Source organism: Staurois parvus, unplaced genomic scaffold (genome assembly GCF_062004578.1).
Source record: "Staurois parvus isolate SC_StPar_1 unplaced genomic scaffold, SC_StPar_1.0 ptg000884l, whole genome shotgun sequence".
Lineage (NCBI taxonomy): Eukaryota > Metazoa > Chordata > Amphibia > Anura > Ranidae > Staurois > Staurois parvus.
This window is the reverse complement of record NW_028318680.1, coordinates 1,209,579-1,230,938: the sequence shown is the minus strand read 5'-3', so window position 1 is coordinate 1,230,938 and position 21,360 is coordinate 1,209,579. Positions and strand designations below refer to the sequence as shown.

The window sequence follows — 21,360 nt, the reverse complement described above, 5'->3', positions numbered from 1 at the left end:
GTCCATCACGTTTACTCTCAGCTTCTTTAGAAAGGCAGTGGTCGTCTTGGAGGTGTGTTTGGGGTGGTTATCATGTTGGAATACTGCCCTTCAACCCAGTCTCCGAAGGGAGGGGATTATGCTCAGCTTCAGTATGTCCCTGTACATGTTGGCATTCATGGTTCCCTCAATGAACTGTAGCTCCCCAGTGCCTCATGCAGCCCCAGACCATGACACTCCCACCACCATGCTTGACTGTAGGCAAGATACACTTGTCTTTGTACTCCTCACCTGGTTGCCGCCACCCACGCTTGATACCAACTGAACCAAATAAGTTTATCTTGGTCTCATCAAACCACAGGACATGGTTCCAGTAATCCATGTCCTTAGTCTGCTTGTCTTCAGCAAACTGTTTGCAGGCTTTCTTGTGCATGATCTTTAGAAGAGGCTTCCTTCTGGGACAACTGCAGACCAATTTGATGCAGTGTGTGGCGTATGGTCTGAGCACTGACAGGCTGATCCCCCCACTCCTTCGACCTCTGCAGCAATGCTGGCAGCACTCATACATCTATTTCCCAAAGACAACCTCTGGATATGACGCTGAGCACATGCATTCAACTTCTTTGGTTGACCATGCCGAGGCCTGTTCTGAGTAGAACCTGTCCTGTTAAACTGCTATATGGCCTTGGCCACCGTGCTGCAGCTTAGTTTTGGCAATATTCTTATAGCCCAGACCAGGGCCTCCTCGCTGGTGATTGGCCGCTAGATCTGTAGCTCAGAAAATGCACACAGACGGCCAATCACAGGCGAGGTGGCGGAGCTTGGAGAGGAGGAGCTGAGCGGCAGTGCGAAGATTGAAGATCGAGTGAGGGAGCAGCTGGAACCGGTGAAGAGGAGGAGAGCGGCTGGAGAAGGAAGACAGCTGATGGGTAAGTGTCTGTGCCTAAAGGATGGAGCCCGGGCTGAAGCAGGGGTCAACACAGCGATGTAAGTATAATTGGTGTCAGTGGGAGTAATAGTGCCCCATCATTAGTGTCAGTGTGGGAGGAATAGTGCCCCCTCATTGGTGTCACTGACACCAATGAAAGGACACTTTTCCTCCCACTGACACCAATGATGGGGCACTATTTCTCCCACTGACACCAATGATGGGGCACTATTCCTCCCACTGACACCAATGATGGGGCACTTCCCCCACTGACACCAAAGATGGGGCACTATTCCTCCCACTGACACCAATGATGGGGCAGGATTCCTCCCACTGACACCAATGAAGGGGCACGATTCTTCCCACTGACACTAATGATGGGGCACTATTCCTCACACACTGACACTAATGATGAGGCACCATCATTGGTATCAGTGGGAGGAATAGTGTCCCATCATTAGTGTCAGTGTGAGGAATAGTGCCCCATCATTAGTGACAGTGTGAGGAATAGTGCCCCATCATTAGTGTCAGTGTGAGGAATAGTGTCCCATCATTAGTGTCAGTGTGAGGAATAGTGCCCCATCATTGGTGTCAGTGGGAGGAATAGTGCCCCATCATTGATATCAGTGGAAGGAATCGTGCCCCATCATTAGTGTCAGTGGGAGGAATCGTGCCCCATCATAAGTGTCAGTGGGAGGAATCGTGCCCCATCATTGGTGTCAGTGGGAGGAATAGCGTCCCATCGTTGTCAGTGGGTGGAGCTCTAATAGGAAGAGGTGGAGCCTAAAGAGGAAGGGGTGGAGTTTGCAGATGAAAGGGTGGGGCAAATTTAGATGCGGGGGGGAGCCCGATTTTAGTCTTGCCTAGGGCAGCACAAAACCAAAATACACCACTGGTCTAGGCCATCTTTATGTAGAGCAACAATTCTTTTTTTCAGATCCTCAGAGAGTTCTTTGCCATGAGGTGCCATGTTGAATTTCCAGTGACCAGTATGAGAGAGTGAGAGCGATAACACCAAATTTAACATACCTGCTCCCCATTCACACTTGAGACCTTGTAACACTAACGAGTCACATGGCACTGGGGAGGGAAAATGGCTAATTGGGCCCAATTTGGACATTTTCACTTAGAGGTGTACTCCCTTTTGTTGCCAGCGGTTTAGACATTAATGGCTGTGTGTTTGTAAGGGAATTCCCATGAGACGGCTGATGAATAGACGTGCGCATGTGCACAGAAATGCACGATCACGCACACACACGTGCACACGCACGGTGAAGATTGGCGCCAGACGGACTATTTAAAAGGTGCCTTTGCCTGTGCTGAGTGCTGACTGGTCTTCAGCTGTTCCCCATTTCCTGCTCGTTCCTGTGTGATTTCCTTGTTGCTGACCTGGCTTGTTCCTGACCTGACTCTGATTACTCTCCTGCTTGATACTTGTTCCTGACCTCGGCTCTGTTCCTGACTTTGGCTTGCTTCTGATTTGGTACCTCGCTGTCCGCCCATTGATGATCCTGGCTATTCCTTTGACACTGCTCCTGTCTCCCATCCCAGCTTCCTGCCTTGCTCTGGTGCACACCTGGCGATCTACCATACCAGCTTTGTATATCACTACTGTGCCTGAATCAGAGGTTCATCAGTCTTCCAAGGTCACCAACCACAAGAGCTGCAAACAACATCTACTGGCGCTCTTGTCCCCCTGGTTCCTAGACACCCTCTGTTCCACCTCCAGTGGGGTCAGGGCTAGTGACACAAGTGAGGCCGACCTCGTCATTTCAGTCTCCTATCAGGTACGTGACAGTGTTGAGTTATTTTGAGGGGACAGCAAATTTACACGGTTATACAAGCTGTACACTCACTACTTTACATTGTAGCAAAGTGTAATTTCTTCAGTGTTGTCACATAAAAAGATAGAATAAAATATTTATAAAAATGTGAGGGGTGTACTTCTGGGAGATACTGTAACTCAATTGCACTCCAAGTTAAGTCAGTAAAGGAGAATAAATTAAACTACGGACAGTAATGGTAACTATTCCTTTGCTCTCTACCTGCCAGTCTTTGGTATACCCTCCACAGTTCAATAGACATATGCGTTTCATTTCGATTAATTTTTTGGGACAAAAATGTCATTTTTGGCGATTTGGATGTATATGAATCTGTGAATAGACATAATATCGAATGTCAATGAGTTAAAAAAAAGTTATAAATGAAATTACTGAGTGCATTCATTTCAGTCATTTCAATTGGGTGATATCACATGATATGATAGTAGTTCGGGCCCATGGGGTAATGAATTCTATTTTCAAGTTTGTTTGATAATTTGGATGCACAGGATTCCAGTCAATATTATCCAATCAGCTTTCCATTTCTCTTGGTGGGTTGGACTATTGTCTGAAAATATCAAACCCTTTCCATTCAAATCTGTCCGATTTGAACATATATTGAATATTTAGCAATCTTACAGAAAAACTGCAAAATTGTTTTAATCCACCGGAACCAACAAATATACAAAAAGAATGCCTAAAATATGAAATTAATTCCAAATACAAATTGGCTCAACATACTGAATATGATGAAACAAAATTCTCGAATGATCAAATGCATCCCAAAACAACACGAGGTGCATACGTCTACAGTTCAAGTCTTCTTTCTAGAAGAAATCCACGAATTCTCAGTCACATCTAAATTGGTTACACAACATGATCCTAATGAAACATCACAAAAATAAGAACATTTTCTATAAAACACTTAAAAGTGTACTTGTAAAAATTCACAAAGATGTTTGTCCATCAAAACTGCATGTAAATTAATTCTGTGTGAATATTGCAAAATTAAACGTCCTCAGGCTATATTCTCCACAAATCGATTGATACTCATTGAAAAGCACACTGTGCATGGAGAAAAATGCCACATGATGGCCACTAGATGAAGCTGGGGGGTATACCTGAACATACTCAACAACATCTGGTGGCCATAAAAAAGTATTTTGTCCATTCACACTGGTTTTTTCTTTTAATAAATATCATTTGAACTGCAGTGAAAGTAGCCTGAGAACATTTTATCTTGCCCCATTCATATGGAATGAAATTACATGAAGTATCAATGAACAAACAGCTTTGCATTTTTTAAATTTTTTTTTTTAATAAAGCACCACTTTTTTTGTTTATGGTATCTCTGTTAGGCTATGTAAAATATGTTTAAGCCATTCCACTTTTTCAGTGTTGAACGTAGGTACAGATACAATGTGGTTCCTCAAGGACGCCACAGGCAACAAACAGGCATATTGCCTCCAGACATTAACAAATAAAATTTTATGCACTGGTTCTAGCCATGTTTACTATTACTGAGAAATGTATATTTATAATCCTAATAATGATCTTAATAATTAGTACCTTGAATAAGGCTGTTATTGTTTATGCCACTAAAAGTCATACATGTATGAAGGATTTAATAAAACTAGACAAACTACCATCACTCGAGCACTGGAGGATATGATATGGTGGCTGCATTTGTTTGTTTTTTAGGCTAAGTACATTTTCAGCAAGTACAGGTCACACCTGTTGATTTTGCCAGAAACTCAGTATCCTTGTCATTTTCTGTGCAATGAACGGAAAAAACAAACAATGTTGTATTTCTTTTTGGCTATCTTTTGTATTTCAATCCCTGCACCTGCATGTAATGGAGATGAAGAGAGGAAAGCGTGTTTGTAGTCCTATCCTAGAGTGACAACCATGACTCCCTCCCTAGACAGGGTGAGTGTAGTAACCCTAGGACAGGAATGATGTGTTTGCAAGAGTACCAGGAGAAAATAAAGGGGAAAAGCCTGAAACAAAGAGAACAAAGACTAAGGATTGGTAAACTGCAATACATTACATACGCTTTAAAGTGACACTAAATGTTATCCTTATTCTCCAAAAATCATCCATTTACATCCACCACTTAAATTGGACATTCACCCCAAAAACAAATTATTTTCACCTTGCTCCAGTCCCTCCCTATTTTTTTAAGTGCTGTTGACTTTTTTTGTGCAGCACAGAACTCCCTCTTTTCTCGCTTAGGAAAGAAAAGAATGACATTGCACTCAATTCCACATGTGTGCTGATGTTCTGAAGGGCTCCAGATGGCCTTCAGGACCCAGCAGGAACCTTTGGCACCTCTGTGCATGCACAGGGTTTTCCATATGCATACATGAAGGCAGGGAGTTATAGATGTCCCAGATCTCTGGTTGTTTGCACATGCGTGGGGAAACTTGGTGCATGCTCAGATGTTCCACAGGTCTCTGCCAGGTTCTGAAAGCAAGATAGAGCCCTTCGCACATCTGCACATATGATGGACTGAATCTCCTCTGTAATGGTCATTTAATCTATTTTTCAAGATATAATTTGTTACTGTATTTTTCTTCCTCCTTATGATGTCATCCATGAGTTACTAAATCCCTTTTACCCCTCACTTTCATGCAGTGCAAGTTAGATTGGCCAATAATTAATCAGTATTTTTGTTCAACCAGCATGCTGAACGAAAAAACTGACCCAGTTCCCCAATCCGCACATTCAAGGTGGATGGGGGAATCCTCCCCACTGTATGTTTGTATTCTGACAGCAGGGAGACTTCCCCACCGTCAGAATACATTGATCAGCACTGCAGTCTATTGCCTGCAGTGCTGATCAAGCGGCTACAATCCAACAGGGTGGTTGAACAGAAGTCGATCAGTAGATTGAATTCTGTTCAACCATAATGGCCATACATAGATCAAAATCAGTCAGTCCCTGTGGAATCTGCCGAATATCAATCCATGTATGTCCAACTTTAGTTGTGGTCATGTGTAATGTACTATGCTCACTACAAATCCTATAGCCCAGAGTCCCTAATCTAACATGCAAGAGAGGGTGGCTGCATTCCTACAGTGGAACCATGAAGAATGAATGTAGCCACCCTCCAACAGGAAGTTAGATCATGGTGAAAAAAAAAAGAATTTGGAGATTGAGAGGAGGCTGAGAGCAATAGAAGGGGCTTTCTGTAAGGGAATTCCTGTATGGCAACTACCTAATAGAAATCAGCCAAGGCTCGCGCATGCGCACAGAAATGCGCGCACACGGGTGCACACACGCGGAAGCATGCCCACTGTTTCTGGTGCCAGACAGACTATTTAAAGGAAGCTCTTACTCTCTGTCAGTGCTGACTGGTCTTCAGCTACTTCCTGTTTCCTGCTGTATCCTCTGTGTATCAGTTACTGACCCGGCTTGCCATTGACCTGCTCTTGGATTCTGTTTATGCTTCTGCTCATCGGTTTCTGATCCTGGCTTCCTCCTGACCACGTTCCTGTCTGATGTTTCGGTACCTCATTGCCTGCTCATTGCTGACCCTGGCTATTACTCTGACTACGCTTCTGGTTCCAGTTTTGGCTCTACAGTCCTGCCGAGTGCCTGTCCTGGCTGTCATTACATCAGCTCCAGTTGTCACAGTGTGCTCCGGCCTCACGCTTATCAGAAGATCTGGCAAACCACGTACCCAGATCTTGCAGTTCCAGTGGAGTGCTTCCTTAACTTCAGCTTGCCGTTCCGGCATCTCCTCTGTTCCTGACTGAATGCCCTATCTGATTTACTGAGGTTACATCACCAGCTGCAAATTCCACAATCAATATCCACAGGCACTCGTGTTCCTCCTGTCCCTCGGCACCATCTGTTTCACCTTCAGTGGGCCTGGGTTGGAGATACAAGAGAGGCTGACCTCGTCAATTCAGACTTCTATCAGGTATGTGACACTGTCTGAGTAAAGTGACTCTAAAGGATCTTTTTTTGTGTGTGTGTAAAAAAACAAACATGTCTCTACTTACCTGCTGTGTGCAGTGGTTTTGCACAAAGCAGCCCGGTTCCTCCTCTTCTTGGGTCCCCCACAGGCTCTCCTGGCTCCTCCTGTCTGTTGGGTGCCCCCATAGCAAGCAGCTTACTATGGGGGCACCCATTGCTCTGTGTGTCTATTCACACGCGGAGTCGCACCTTGGCCCACCCCCTCTCTCTCCTAATTGGCTTACTGGCTGTGATTGACAGCAGCGGGAGCAAATGGCTCCCACTTGCTGTATCAGCCAATGAGGAAGCAGAGACCCTTGACAGCCAAGGCTGTCATTCATATCGCTGGATCGCGATGAGGCTCAGGTAAGTATTGAAAGGGCTGGGGGCATTGTTGCACACAGAAGGTTTTTTTACCTTCAAGCATAGAATTCATGAAGGTAAAAAACCTTCAGCCTTTACAACCACTTTATGAATACATACTTGAATAGACTTTTCACTTTATAAATCAGAGTTTGGTGTCACTTTAAGAGGTGTGGATGCTATGTTCAATGGATCCTTTAGTCATACATTACTGATGATTAGTAATTATAATATGTTCAGGAAAGCAACATTTGCTATGAATGTTTAGCATTATCAGCATGTTCCCTGTAAAGGTTAATTCTCAATTCTACTGATGTTTCTCAAAAACTAATGGCTTATTATAATGGTATGATCAGTAATAAAATTGAATTCCAAGAATCCACACTGCTTACAGTGCTTTGTGTCTGTAGAATACGAAGAGACAGAAAGAGGATTGCTCCTTTTCAGCTCTAAAAAGTCTATAAAAGTCACATAGGAAATTAAAGAATTGCTGTATGTGCTGGTTCACACTTATCAAAGGGAATATATATAAATATTCTTCTGTTCAGTCTTACCAGCTTCAATGCATTCTGGAGTTAAACAAAAGCGTTCCTTGTGAAAATGAATAAGTCCTTGAGTTACTGTTGAAAAATAAAGAGACAGATTTGCATTAGTTATCACTGTGATGACATTCAGCAGAGGGCTGCATTCTGTAAAATACAAATACCTGCTTTAAGCAAAGAACTGTAATGCAAGGAACATTTCCTTTTACGGTAATCACCATGGATACAATAAAAAGAGTCGACTATTATTGCATACAGATGTTTTTTCGTGTTCTGTTCACTCATGTGTGAGTGATATCATTTTACTTCTTGCCTTATTTCTTAAATTAAGACATATGGGAATATTCAAAAAGACAGTGCAAAGAGCCCTTTTAGTGTGTGAAGCTAAAGTATATTCAAACCCAAGAGCAGAATTTTAATAAATAATTATTATTAAAGTGATATTAAACTCCCAGTTTTTAAGCACTTTCAGCAGCTGATTTAATTACCGAGTATGAAGGTTATTTAGCTTTTATTTATTGCCTATATTCCAGTCTAAACTGGCAAGATGACTGCCACCCCAAGTCTGCTGTTTTAGGGTGGCTCCTTACTCCTGTAGCTTTTCAAAATATTCTAATTTTCTGAGATTGTGGATTTGGGGTTTTCATGAGCTGTAAGCCATAATCATCATAATTATGACAAATCACGGCTTGAACTATCTTGCTTTGCATGTAATGAGTCTATCTCATATATTAGTTTCACCTTTTAAGTTGCATTACTGAAATAAATGAACTTTTGCACGATATTCAAATTTTTCGAGTTTCACCTGTATGTCTTAACAAAGAGTAAGGCAAGCCATACATGATGCAATTTTTTTTCCTGTAACCACGGGTTGCCCTATCCCTGTGTACTTCTAGCAGGGACAACTCCCCGCTCCCACCCTCCCTGGAGAACACAATAGCTCTACAGAAGGGATTCCCCCATCAACACTGACTGTGTTGATCTATTGATGGGGGAATACCTCCTGTGGAGCTATTGCGTTTTCCCATGGGTGGGCACGAGGAGTCATCCCTGCCAGGAGTACACAGTGATTATTGCTTGTTTGGAAATAAATGCATGCTGAAAATTTGACATGCTGGTTATATCTAAGTCGATCGGTGAATGGACTTGGAAACTATCAGCCTGCCCATACTTGGATTGAATCTCAGCCAGTTCAGCAGATTTGAACCATCTGTGGTTGGCTTTAATAATCTAGAAGCTGGGTTTCTTGCATTGTATGTTAATGAAACAAAGCTGAGTGTGGCCCTCTTTGTCAGTGGGGGACAGAATCACTGTAAAGTTGTTCAGACTAACTTGCAGTTTGCCCAGAGGCCTGCTCCAAACAAACATCCAAGAGGTAAAGTACATGTTAAACAATGATTTTAAAGTGTTACTAAACCCACAACAGTAAAATCAGTCTGTATATGAAGTAAAGCAAGCTTGTTATACTCACTGTGAAACCTAAGGGGTTAATCCTCTGCATTGTGTAAAAAAGCTGTTTGATCCTGACTTCTCTGATCCTCCCCTTCTTTAAGTGCTCCCCTCTTATCTCCTGATAAGACATATCATGTGGAGACACTCAGTTTGATGTGTAGTGCATGTGATCAGCATAGGGCTAATCAGCATCTTCCTAGAGCAAAATGAAAACTCCTCCCACAAGCTTTAACCAGTGCTCGGCTGGACACTGATAGAAATCACAAGACTGCTCTAACTGTTGATGAGAAAATGTATTTAGCAGTTTATATTTACTAAATAATTGCATTTCCATGTTCTGTGTACTGTGGGAGACCAGATATAGTGAATGCAGGGGCCTGGGTTTAGTAACACTTTAAGGATCAACATACCGCCTGGGCAACGAAGGAGTGGCTTCGTAAGAAGCATTTCAAGGTCCTGGAGTGGCCTAGCCAGTCTCCAGATCTCAACCCCATAGAAAACCTTTGGAGGGAGTTGAAAGTCCGTGTTGCCCAGCGACAGCCCCTAAACAGCCTCGCTCTAGAGGAGATCTGCATGGAGGAATGGGCCAACATACCAGCAACAGTGTGTGCCAACCTTGTGAAGACTTACAGGAAACGTTTGACCTCTGTCATTGCCAACAAAGGATATATAACAAAGTATTGACATGAACTTTTGATATTGACCAAATACTTATTTTCCACCATAATTTGCAAATAAATTCTTTCCAAATCAGCCAATGTGATTGTCTGGATTTTTTTTCTCATTTTGTCTGTCATAGTTGAGGTCTACCTATGATGCCAATTACAGGCCTCTCTCATCTTTTTAAGTGGGAGAACTTGCACAATTGGTGGATGACTAAATACTTTTTTGCCCCACTGTAAGTAAGAGAACTAAAAAAATTTGCAAATTCAAAGAGCGGGTTTGATAATAAAGTTAGCAGGGCCTTCACCCAGGACAGGGACTCTGTGTGCAGAGATTTCCTTCCTTGGAAAATAACCAGTAATCTAATCAAAGTAATCGGAAGCAGATGAAATACTGCAGCCAGCATAGTATAATATTACCATAAGTATATAGAGTCACACCAGTATTGAAAAAATACAAACTTTCTAAGTTTACAGTATATAGTTATTAATAAGCAAGCAAAGTTGCAGTTGCAGGGGCCCCTGAGGATGATCGCAATGCAGCATGTGTCTTGGAGTCAGAGACATGAAGACAAAATTTGCAATGATGTGTAAACCCTCCAGCCTTTGTCCAAGCAGCTTTTTACCAGCAAAAACCATGCTGTGGCACTGGAACACAGAGTCAGCCCATCTACTCTGTGCCTTAGTCCCTAGAAGCTTCTAATCTGTCCAGGGGCGGACTGACAACTCATGGGGCCCCTGGGCAATAGGGGATCATGGGGCCCCTGTGTCCTTGCCCAAACTCAAAAAAACCTATGAAAAAGGTACCAGGGGCAGCTCATGGGGCCCCCTACTGACCCCGGGCCCTTGGGAAGTGCCTGGGTTTCCAAATGGTCAGTCCGCCCCTGAATCTGTCATGAAACCAGACCTCTAACTACCGAGTGCCCATCTGATGCCTAACCTGGTTCTAGCCTGTGCTGGTATTGATCCCCGAGCTAAAACTATGACTAAGGCTAGGGCAAGGCAAAACATGTCAGGGGCCAAAGCCAAGGAGGGCTGAAGTGGAGTTAATTTTGTACTAATATCTCACACTGAGATGTTGGTGTGCAGTGTTTTCACACTACATGCACAGCATGCATCCTGGATGAGCACTCTACATGCCAGCACTCTCTCAAGTGGTGGATCACGGAAGCAGTAACAAAATAGCACTTAGAGTGGTTAATTAAAATGTCAGGAGCTGCATATAAACTCTATTGCAATAAATAGGTTCGCTTACTAACATTAAGGTGACCACTACACGTGCACACCATTTGAAAGATTTAGCTATCTGGTATGGTGCATACGAGGTAACAACAAGGTGGGCAAACATGCAGTACTTCTGCCACCAGTCTTTTGATATATATATCTATATACACCCAGAAGCTAGGCAACAATGATAAACTAATACCACAGGAACACTTGCCTAATATTCCCTACTTCTAGTCTGGATTAGCAACAGTTCCTACATAGAGACATTTGACAGACAGAACATTGCTGGCAGGGCTATACATTGCTTGTATGCAAGCACCAACACCAGCAGGAATTGGCCAAAAGTTGAGCAGTATGTGGCCAACATAAGTGAGCATAAGTGAGCATTGATTTCTATTTACTGGTACCTTGCACGTTACAGCTTTTTTAATGTTAGCAAAAGAGCATGCAGCACATGTAGCTTGTCATGTATGAGACCAATCATTACGTTTTTTACCATGGTTTTTCATCTGGAGTGTGGCTGCCTTCTCTTTTACTAACACTGAAATTTGAGGTGCAGAATGTACCACTGCCTGGGGAATGTATATCTGTAGCTGATCTTGGTATCTTGTAATGTTACAACTTCCATTAGCACTGCCTTATGGGTTAAGTTGGAAAATTATCGACCATGTTTAGGTCTGCATATGGACCAGCTTAATTTTGATACCTGGCTATTTTGCACTGTCATTGCATAGGTGGTGCAGGAATTTAGGGAGTTTACATACAACTTACTTTACTACCATGATGGTGGGTACATCGGTAGACCCCATACATATTAACTAAAGCGCAAGAAAAATGACCAGAGAGCCATATGAACCAATGTATTAAAAATTAAATGAAAATACATCTGCCTTCCTCTGTCCAGCAAGTTTCAGCTTTGTTCATAAAGGGTTACATTTGGCAAAACATTGATTTCTAATGTTTGTATTGAAGAACTCCCATCTTCTACTATAAGTATCTCTATGGACACTGAATCTCAAAATCCAGTTCCCACACTATCATTGTTACCGGTCCATTTATTCAACAGGAAGCATTGTGGTTACTAAGAAAACAATGTACCCATACTGTTTTATATTGAATGAATGTACCAGAGTGGGAACGGAACTGTGGGAATCTCCTAGAAGCTCCCATGGAAGTTCCACAGACTCTGCATACAGGCTTAGAAGAACTGATGTCTTTTATTTAAAAGAAGATGGTATATTCAATATCTACAGGAGATAAATGTGCATCACATTCTTTATATTATTTTATTAATAGATGAATATAGAACCCAGGAGATCCTGTAAACTTCATTTAGGGCCTGTTTACACTGATGCCCCATAGCAGTGTATGTAACATGTGTAGTAAAATATGTTAATACACAAATGGCACCTCAATGGACTACTAATGCAGTGGGCAATGCGCAATGTCTGCATTATAATAAGGGTTGTGTCTGCAATGTGTGTTGCTAGCTCAGATAAAAAAAAGATAAAGCTGCCTTAAAGCAGAACTAAACATTCTCAGTTAAAATGAACTATCCTAATGCTCCTATTTAGTAAATAGATAGGAAGGTATGTTATACAACATGTATTTACCTCTCTTTTTTACATCTTCATTTGCTTCCTGGTTTTTGGCCTAGGCGAAAATGATGTCATACATTCCATGAGTCTGGAGGAGGGGAGGAGGGGCATTCTATGTCAAGCACACTCTCCTGTTTACATGACTGAATTAACCACTTCAAGTCCGGACACTTTAACCCCCTTCCAGTCAAAGCCAATTTTCAGCTTTCAGCGCTATCACACTTTGAATGACAATTGTGCATTAATGCAACACTGTACCCATATGAATTTTTTAGCATTTTTTTGAGACAGAAAAAACTTTATTTTGGTGGTATTTATTCACCACTGGGATTTTTATGTTTTTTTCTATATACCGTATTTTCCGGCGTATAAGACGACTGGGCGTATAAGACGACCCCCTACTTTTCCTGTTAAAATGTAGTGTTTGGGCTATACTCGTATAAGACTACCCCTCTTCCAATGCACACCAGTGGGAAGAATCGTGCCCCATCATTGGTGTCAGTGGGAGGAATAGTGCCCCATCATTGGTATCAGTGGGAGGAATAGTGCCCCATCATTGGTGTCAGTGGGAGGAATAGTGCCCCATCATTGGTATCAGTGGGAGGAATAGTGCCCCATCATTGGTGTCAGTGGGAGGAATAGTGCCCCATCATTGGTGTCAGTGGGAGGAATAGTGCCCCATCATTGGTATCAGTGGGAGGAATAGTGCCCCATCATTGGTGTCAGTGGGAGGAATAGTGCCCCATCATTGGTGTCAGTGGGAGGAATAGTGCCCCATCATTGGTATCAGTGGGAGGAATAGTGCCCTATCATTGGTGTCAGTGGGAGGAATAGTGTCCCATCATTGGTATTAGTGGGAGGAATAGTGCCCCATCATTGGTATCAGTGGGAGGAGTAGTGCCCCATCATTGGTGTCAGTGGGAGGAATAGTGTCCCATCATTGGTATTAGTGGGAGGAATAGTGCCCCATCATTGGTATCAATGGGAGGAACAGTGCCCCATCATTGGTGTCAGTGGGAGTGGGAGGAATAGTGCCCCATCATTGGTGTCAGAGTGACAAATCGTGCCCCATCATTGGTGTCAGTGGGAGGAATAGTGCCCAATCATTGGTGTCAGTGGGAGGAATAGTGTCCCATCATTGGTATTAGTGGGAGGAATAGTGCCCCATCATTGGTATCAGAGGGAGGAGTAGTGCCCCATCATTGGTGTCAGTGGGAGGAATAGTGTCCCATCATTGGTATTAGTGGGAGGAATAGTGCCCCATCATTGGTATCAATGGGAGGAACAGTGCCCCATCATTGGTGTCAGTGGGAGTGGGAGGAATAGTGCCCCATCATTGGTGTCAGAGTGACAAATCGTGCCCCATCATTGGTGTCAGTGGGAGGAATAGCGCCCCATCATTGGTGTCAATGGGAGGAATCGTGCCCCATCATTGGTGTCAGTGGGAGGAATCGTGCCCCATCATTGGTGTCAATGGGAGGAATTGTGCCCCATCATTGGTGTCAGTGGGATGAATAGTGCCCTATCATTGGTGTCAGTGGGAGGAATAGTGCCCCATCATTGGTGTCAGTGGGAGGAATAATGCCCCATCATTGGTATCAGTGGGGGGAATAGTGCCCATCGTTGGTATCAGTGGGAGGAATAGTGTCCCATCTTTGCTGTCAGTGGGAGGAATAGTGCCCCATCATTGGTGTCAGTGGGAGGAATAGTATCCCATCATTGGTGTCAGTGGGGGGTGGAATAGTGCCCCATCATTGGTGTCAGTGGGGGGTGGAATAGTGCCCCATCATTGGTGTCAGTAGGGGGGAGGAATAGTGCCCCATCGTTGGTGTCAGTGGGGGGGAGGAGAAGTGCCCCATCGTTGGTGTCAGTGGGAGGAATAATGCCCCATCATTGGTGTCAGTGGGAGGAATAGCGCCCCATCATTGGTGTCAATGGGAGGAATCGTGCCCCATCATTGGTGTCAGTGGGAGGAATCGTGCCCCATCATTGGTGTCAATGGGAGGAATCGTGCCCCATCATTGGTGTCAGTGGGATGAATAGTGCCCTATCATTGGTGTCAGTGGGAGGAATAGTGCCCCATCATTGGTGTCAGTGGGAGGAATAATGCCCCATCATTGGTATCAGTGGGGGGAATAGTGCCCATCGTTGGTATCAGTGGGAGGAATAGTGTCCCATCTTTGCTGTCAGTGGGAGGAATCGTGCCCCATCATTGGTGTCAGTGGGAGGAATAGCGCCCCATCATTGGTGTCAGTGGGGGGTGGAATAGTGCCCCATCATTGGTGGCAGTGGGGGGTGGAATAGTGCCCCATCATTGGTGTCAGTGGGGGGGAGGAATAGTGCCCCATCGTTGGTGTAAGTGGGGGGGAGGAGAAGTGCCCCATCGTTGGTGTCAGTGGGAGGAATAATGCCCCATCATTGGTATCAATGACACCAATGATGGGGCACTATTCCTCCCACTGACACCAATTACACTTGCTGACCCCTGTCCTAGTATGGTGCTGCAGCAGCCAGCATATGTGATTGCAGCAGCACCTCTGCAGGGCACACTTACCGGCCGCTCCTTCACTCGATTTCCGCGGGGCCGCTCAGCTCCGCCTCCTCACCGGTGATTGGCCGCCTGTGTGCCTTTCCTGAGCTACAGTTCTGGCGGCCAATCACCGGTGAGGAGGCGGAGCCGAGCAGCCGCGCGAACATCCAGTGGCCGAACCGAATAAAGGAGAAGCCGCGCTTCCTGGACCGGATCGTTGTGGGACCGGAGCCAGGTAAGAGACAGCAGCCCCGCCCACCCCTGTACTTAGTGTCCCTTCCATTGGGGGGGGGCGGCGGCGGCGCGCCGCCCCCCCCTAAAAAGTGTCAGCATGCTGTATACCGGCGTATAAGACAACCCCCGACTTTTGAGAAGATTTTCAAGGGGTAAAAAGTCGTCTTATATGCCGGAAAATACGGTAAATGAAAAAGTCTAAACATTTTGAAAAAAAAAGTTTTTCTTATAAAATTTTGCAAATAAATAATTTTTCTTCAAAACTCTTAGCCAAAATGTATTCATCTATCTTTTAGTAAAAAAAATAGTTTATAACCAAAAAATATAATTTTTCAAAATGTTGTTTTACATTTTTATTTTTATAGTATTATTTATGGTACTGTACTACTTGTGGGGGGTGATGAAGATTTTTGTTTATTTACACTGATTGCTTTTACACCCATAAAAGCAATAATTTCTCCTCTCTGGCTGCATTCCTGCAGCCATTGAGAAATACTGTGTGAGCTGTGATTGGTCACAGCTTGTCACATGGTACAAGGCTGTTGTGAATTTTCGGCCGATAAATGAAAAATCGGTCGGCCCGTTGCCGATGCTGCCACCAATGTCCATGAAAAACGGATGTTTTTCGTGAATTTTCCAGCATGACTGATAAAAATAAATGTGAAGATCCACGAAAAACGGCTGACGGGCTGGCCCCACTCACAGCATGAATATCGGCCGATTTTTCATGAGGATGAAAATTCGGCCGATAAACGACCCGTCTATGGCCTGCATAACACCATAGTGTAAATGAGCCGTGACTTTGTTTTTTATAAATTGGCAAACAAAGGAATGTTTTATCTTTAATAAATTTAATATTTAAAAATGCATCCTTTTTTTTATTTGTGCCATGGTGAATAGGTAAGGTTTCTGAAGAACTCTTGTAATAAATAGGGAGAGGCAGCAATGGCTAGCTATCACCACAGGGCACCACAGGGGTAACATTAGCTCTATATGAGCCTCCCCAAATTCTGATCCCACCCCTGCAGGTTAAGCCCAAGAGTGCTAGTTATTTACAAATTCCAAATCTAAATCACAGATACTTGCTCTTTTACAAAAAATATCTATATATATATATACATATATATATATACATATATATGCATATGGCTAAACAGTGCCTCATAGCTAAAAAGTGTATTGCCAATTCCCAAGCATGCGCACAGGGTGTACCGGATGTGCCTGGGCACACCCTAAACTGATATTTCACCAAAGTCCCCCCAACAGGGCTCCTAAAAAATTTGTAAAAATAATATTGTAAAAAATGATGTAAAGAATTCTGAAAAAAAATAAAACAAAACAATAATAAAAATAAAACACTGCTGATACCGTCCACTGCCCTACTGACATCGTCCACTGCTCTACTGACATCAATCTCTACCCTACTGACACCATCTACTGCTCTACTGAGACCATCCTCTGCCCTATTGACACTGTCCACTGGCCTACTGACACCATCTACTGTCCTACTGCCAGCAATCTCTACCCTGCTGACACCATCCATTGCTCTACTGACACCATCTTCTGCCCTACTGACACCATTCTCTACCCTACTGACACACCCACTGTCTTTCTGACACCGTCCATGTTTTAGTACATTTTAAAATGTTTGTTTACATTTATTTATAAGAGTGTGTATGTGTGTATATATATATATATATATATATATATATATATATATATATATATACCGTATATATGTGCACACCGAATGCTGATTCCCAATTTATTGTTACCAGTGCCTAGCAGTTTGCATATCTGTGTCCTGGCACTCTCGTCTCTCTTTAAAGGAATAAAGGTTTGGTGCATGTGAGATGACATGTAGCAGGGAGTTCAATAGAATGAGATCTGCAAGGCAAAATATCTAGTTGTGTAAAAATCTGGAGCCTGAACCTTGGTTCACACTACATTCACTGGGACTTTGTTGGGTGGCTATTTCAGTGCAGTCCCACTACATGGAAAAGGTAAAATGCCTTGTCTCTCATGTGCCTGGGTCACAACACTGTGTTGTAGTAGTGTTCAGGCATGGCACTTAGACAGTAAGTAGTGCATGCATTATTTTTCAGTGCAGCTCACTGCAAAGCAATACACTGTGGCCAGCAAGACATCTCATAAAGTTTGTACAAAAAAAAAATAAGTAAACAGTGTGATGCACCAAGCTCAAGTGCATCATCACTGTACTGATCTCAGCCGCACTACACTGCACACCAGCTGCTGTGGTGCAGTGCAGTTCAGTTTGTTGAAGGCTTTGCTGGCCTTCGTCTGATTCCTGCTGGCAGTGTTTGGCCCTGCTCGCTCCAAAGGGTCAATAAAAGTTGATATTTCAATTGACTTTTGTTGAAAGAGCCTGTTGGAAAATTGCCGGCCGAACAGTGCCTGCATCCAATCAGATCATTGTTTGGGTGTTCGAAATAGTCAGGCAGGGGGGATTCATCCATCCACGCTGATAGTGTATATGAAGAAATCTATGTTTATGGACATTTAAAAGGTACCTGTTGATTTGAAATAATTGCCAATATTGACCAGATCAGGCAGTGGTCTTCATGTCTTAGATTTAGTTACACTTGCGGTTTGGGGAAGGCGGTAAAAATAGGCAGTTGAGCCTTTTCTACCTCCCCTGGTGGTGCCTCCTGAATGCTTGTCAGCTACACCTACTCCACTGAGTGGAGAGCAATCCACCATGGATCTCTCATCAAAAGAGTGACAAAGGTGTAAATGAGCCCTTATGAAGCCAGCAGACTGTACCATAGTGTTTGATCATTTCAGCTGATGACCATTGTTCTCCCAACTGTTGCCACAGGTCCAGCTCTCTTTTCATAGACTCTCAAGAGGTCGAAGTGTCCCTTCTCTTTCTGTATTTTGATGATGACACTGTAATTACTTTAATTAAAAAAATCGAAGTACCTTTTTCCTAATCAATCAAGAGCTGTCACATGACCCAGTTGTTTCCCAGCCTGTCTGCAGGGAAACATAAGCAGGAGGAGCTTCTAGTCCTCTGCTGCTGGTCATACAGCGGCAAAAAAAAGTATTGAACATGTCACCATTTTTTAGGTAAATATATTTCTAAAGGTGCTATTGACATGAAATTTTCACTACACGTCGATAACAGCCCATGTAATTCATACATACAAGAAAACCAAAACAAGCAAGTTCAGAAATTAAGTTATGTGTAATAAAATGGAATGACACAGGGGAAAAGTATTGAACACATGAAGAAAGGGAGGTGCAAAACAGACATGGGAAGTCAAGATACCAGCTGAAATCTGTCAGTAAATAGAAAGCAATCCTGCCCCTTATCAGTGCAAATTAAGATCAGCAGGCTCAAACTCAACTGATAGCCTATAAAAAGGTATCTCATTACCAAGGTATCACACAAGAAACATCTCATGATGCGTAAAAGCAAAGCGCTCTCTCATGACCTTCGTATCCTTATTGTTGCAAAACATACTGATGTCATTGGTTACAGAAGGATTTCTAAACTTCTCAATGTTCCAGTGAGCACTGTTGGGGCCACAATCCAGAAGTGGAAAGAACATCATTTCACCATAAACCGGTGACGACCATGTGCTCCTCACAAGATTTCTGACAGAGGAGTGAAAAGAATTATCAGAAGAGTTGTCCAAGAGCCAAGGACTACTTGTCTTCAGAAAGAGTTAGCAGGTACAATTGTTCCAAAGAAAACAATAGGTAAAGCACTCAACTGCCATGGCCTGTATGCACACTCACCACGCAAGACTCCATTGCTCCATTGCTGAAGTAAAAGCACGTTGAAGCTTGTTTAAAGTTTGCAGCACAACATTTAGACAAGTCTGTGAAATACTGGGAAAATATAGTCTAGTCCAGCAATGGGCAAACTACGGCCCGCGGGCCGTATACGGCCCGGCGGACCTTTTAATCCGGCCCGCGGAGCTAGGCTCCCGCTAGGCTCCTCTCACAGTCCGCCCTGAAGACCGGTGTAGCATGAAAATCTGTCTCCTATGAGGATCTGTCCCCCTCGATGTATCTGCGCATGTGCCGGAGATCGCCGATCGGCTGCTAATGCCTGAAACTGGCACATGCGCAGATACGTCGAGGGGGACAGATCCTCATAGGAGACAGATTTTCATGCTACACCGGAACGGCGCGGGAATACGGCGAGAGGAACGTGCGGAGCAAAGGTAAATGAATTGACACAGGGGGGACTTGGGGACTTAATATGGGGGATGAATTAATATGGGGAATGAATTACTATAGGGGGGATGAATTACTATATGGGGGATGAATTACTATATGGGGGATGAATTACTATGGGGGATGAATTACTATATGGGGGATGAATTACTATGGATGATGAATTACTATATGGGGGATGAATTACTATGGGGGATGAATTACTATATGGGGGATGAATTACTATGGGGGATTAATTACTATATGGGGGATGAATTACTATATGGGGGATGAATTACTATATGGGGAATGAATTACTATATGGGGGATTCATATGGGGGATGAATTACTATGTGGGGGATGAATTACTATGGGGGATGAATTACTATATGGGGGATGAATTACTATGGGGGATGGATTACTATATGGGGGATGGATTACTATATGGGGGATTAATTACTATGGGGGATGAATTACTATATGGGGGATTAATTACTATGCTTACTATGGGGGAATATTACTATACTTACTATGGATGACACATACACATCATTCATCTACTCTTGGTCTGGCCCCCGTGTCCAATATATGAACCCATTGCGGCCCTCAAGTCAAAAAGTTTGCCCACCCCTGGTCTAGTCAGATGAGACCGAAAATTTAACACTTTGGATGCCATAATACACACCATGTTTGGGGGTCAAATGGAACTGCACATCACCCCAAAAACACCATACCAACAATGAAGTTTGGAGGTGGGAACATCATGGTATGGGGCTGTTTTTTAGCACACGGTAATGGCAAACTTCATATCGTTGAAGGAAGGATGTCATGTCATTGAAGGAAGGATGAATGGAAAAATGTACCAAGACATTCTTGATAAAAATCTGCTGCCATCTACCAGGATGATGAAGATGAAACGAGGGTGGACATTGCAGCAAGACGATGATCCCGAACACAAAGCCAAGGAAACTCTTAACTGGTTTAAAAAAAAGCTGCTAGAATGGCTCAGCCAATCACCTGACTTAAATCCAATAGAAAATCTGTGGAGAGAATTAAAGATCAGAGTTCATAGAAGAGGCCCACAGAACCTTCAAGATTAGAAGACTGTTTTTGTGGAAGAATGGGCCAAAATCACACCTGAGCAATGCATGCGACTAGTTTCTCCATACAGGAGGCGTTTTGAAGCTGTCATTACCAGCAGAGGATTTTGTACGAAGTATTAAAAAAATTTTAGTTAGTGTGTTCAATACTTTTTCCCTGTGTCATTCTGATTTATTGCACATAACTTAATTTCTCAACTTATTTGTTTTGGTTTGTATTTATGGGTTGCATGAGTTGTTATCGACATGTGGTGAAAATTTCATGTTAATAGCACCTTTAGAAATATATTTATCGAGAAAAATGGTGACGTGTTCAATACTTATTTTAAATGCTGTGTGTTCAAAATTTAAAAAAGACAGCTTTTGGAATATAGAGTAAAAATAAATAAATAATATAAATAAACTGATTTAAATTTTCATCCAAATATACATTTGATTTCAAATCTTATTTATTTTTTGGCAATAACATGATGTGGGTGGATTTCTGCCAGTCACAGTCTGTGTCACGTTCCTCCAGCCTGTGTCTTTGAACAAGAGGGAGGTGAAGCCACCACTGAAAACTGAGCAAGTGCAGAGTTGCCACCACAGCTGCAAAATCCCTAGCTGAATTGGGGGCATGAACAGAAGGTGGAGATAGAGAGCTGCAGGATGAACCAATTTTTTTGCAGAATACAATGACTGAGTGAGTATGAACAGCATGTAATACAGCAATTATTGATAGTTTTTTATGATGTGGGTTTAATGACACTAATTCTTACAGTGAATGTGGTTTTT

General features: G+C 43.1%; 1 protein-coding gene across 1 annotated transcript in view; it reads right to left on the bottom strand.

The window, feature by feature from the left end:
* Positions 1 to 21,360, bottom strand: part of PHEX (phosphate regulating endopeptidase X-linked) — a 287,172-nt gene that overhangs the window by 217,746 nt on the left and 48,066 nt on the right. Inside the window, exon 2 of the mRNA XM_089656062.1 lies at positions 7,608 to 7,673. Coding sequence (XP_089512188.1) covers positions 7,608 to 7,673 — 66 coding nt within the window. The remainder of the gene's footprint in view (positions 1 to 7,607; positions 7,674 to 21,360) is intronic.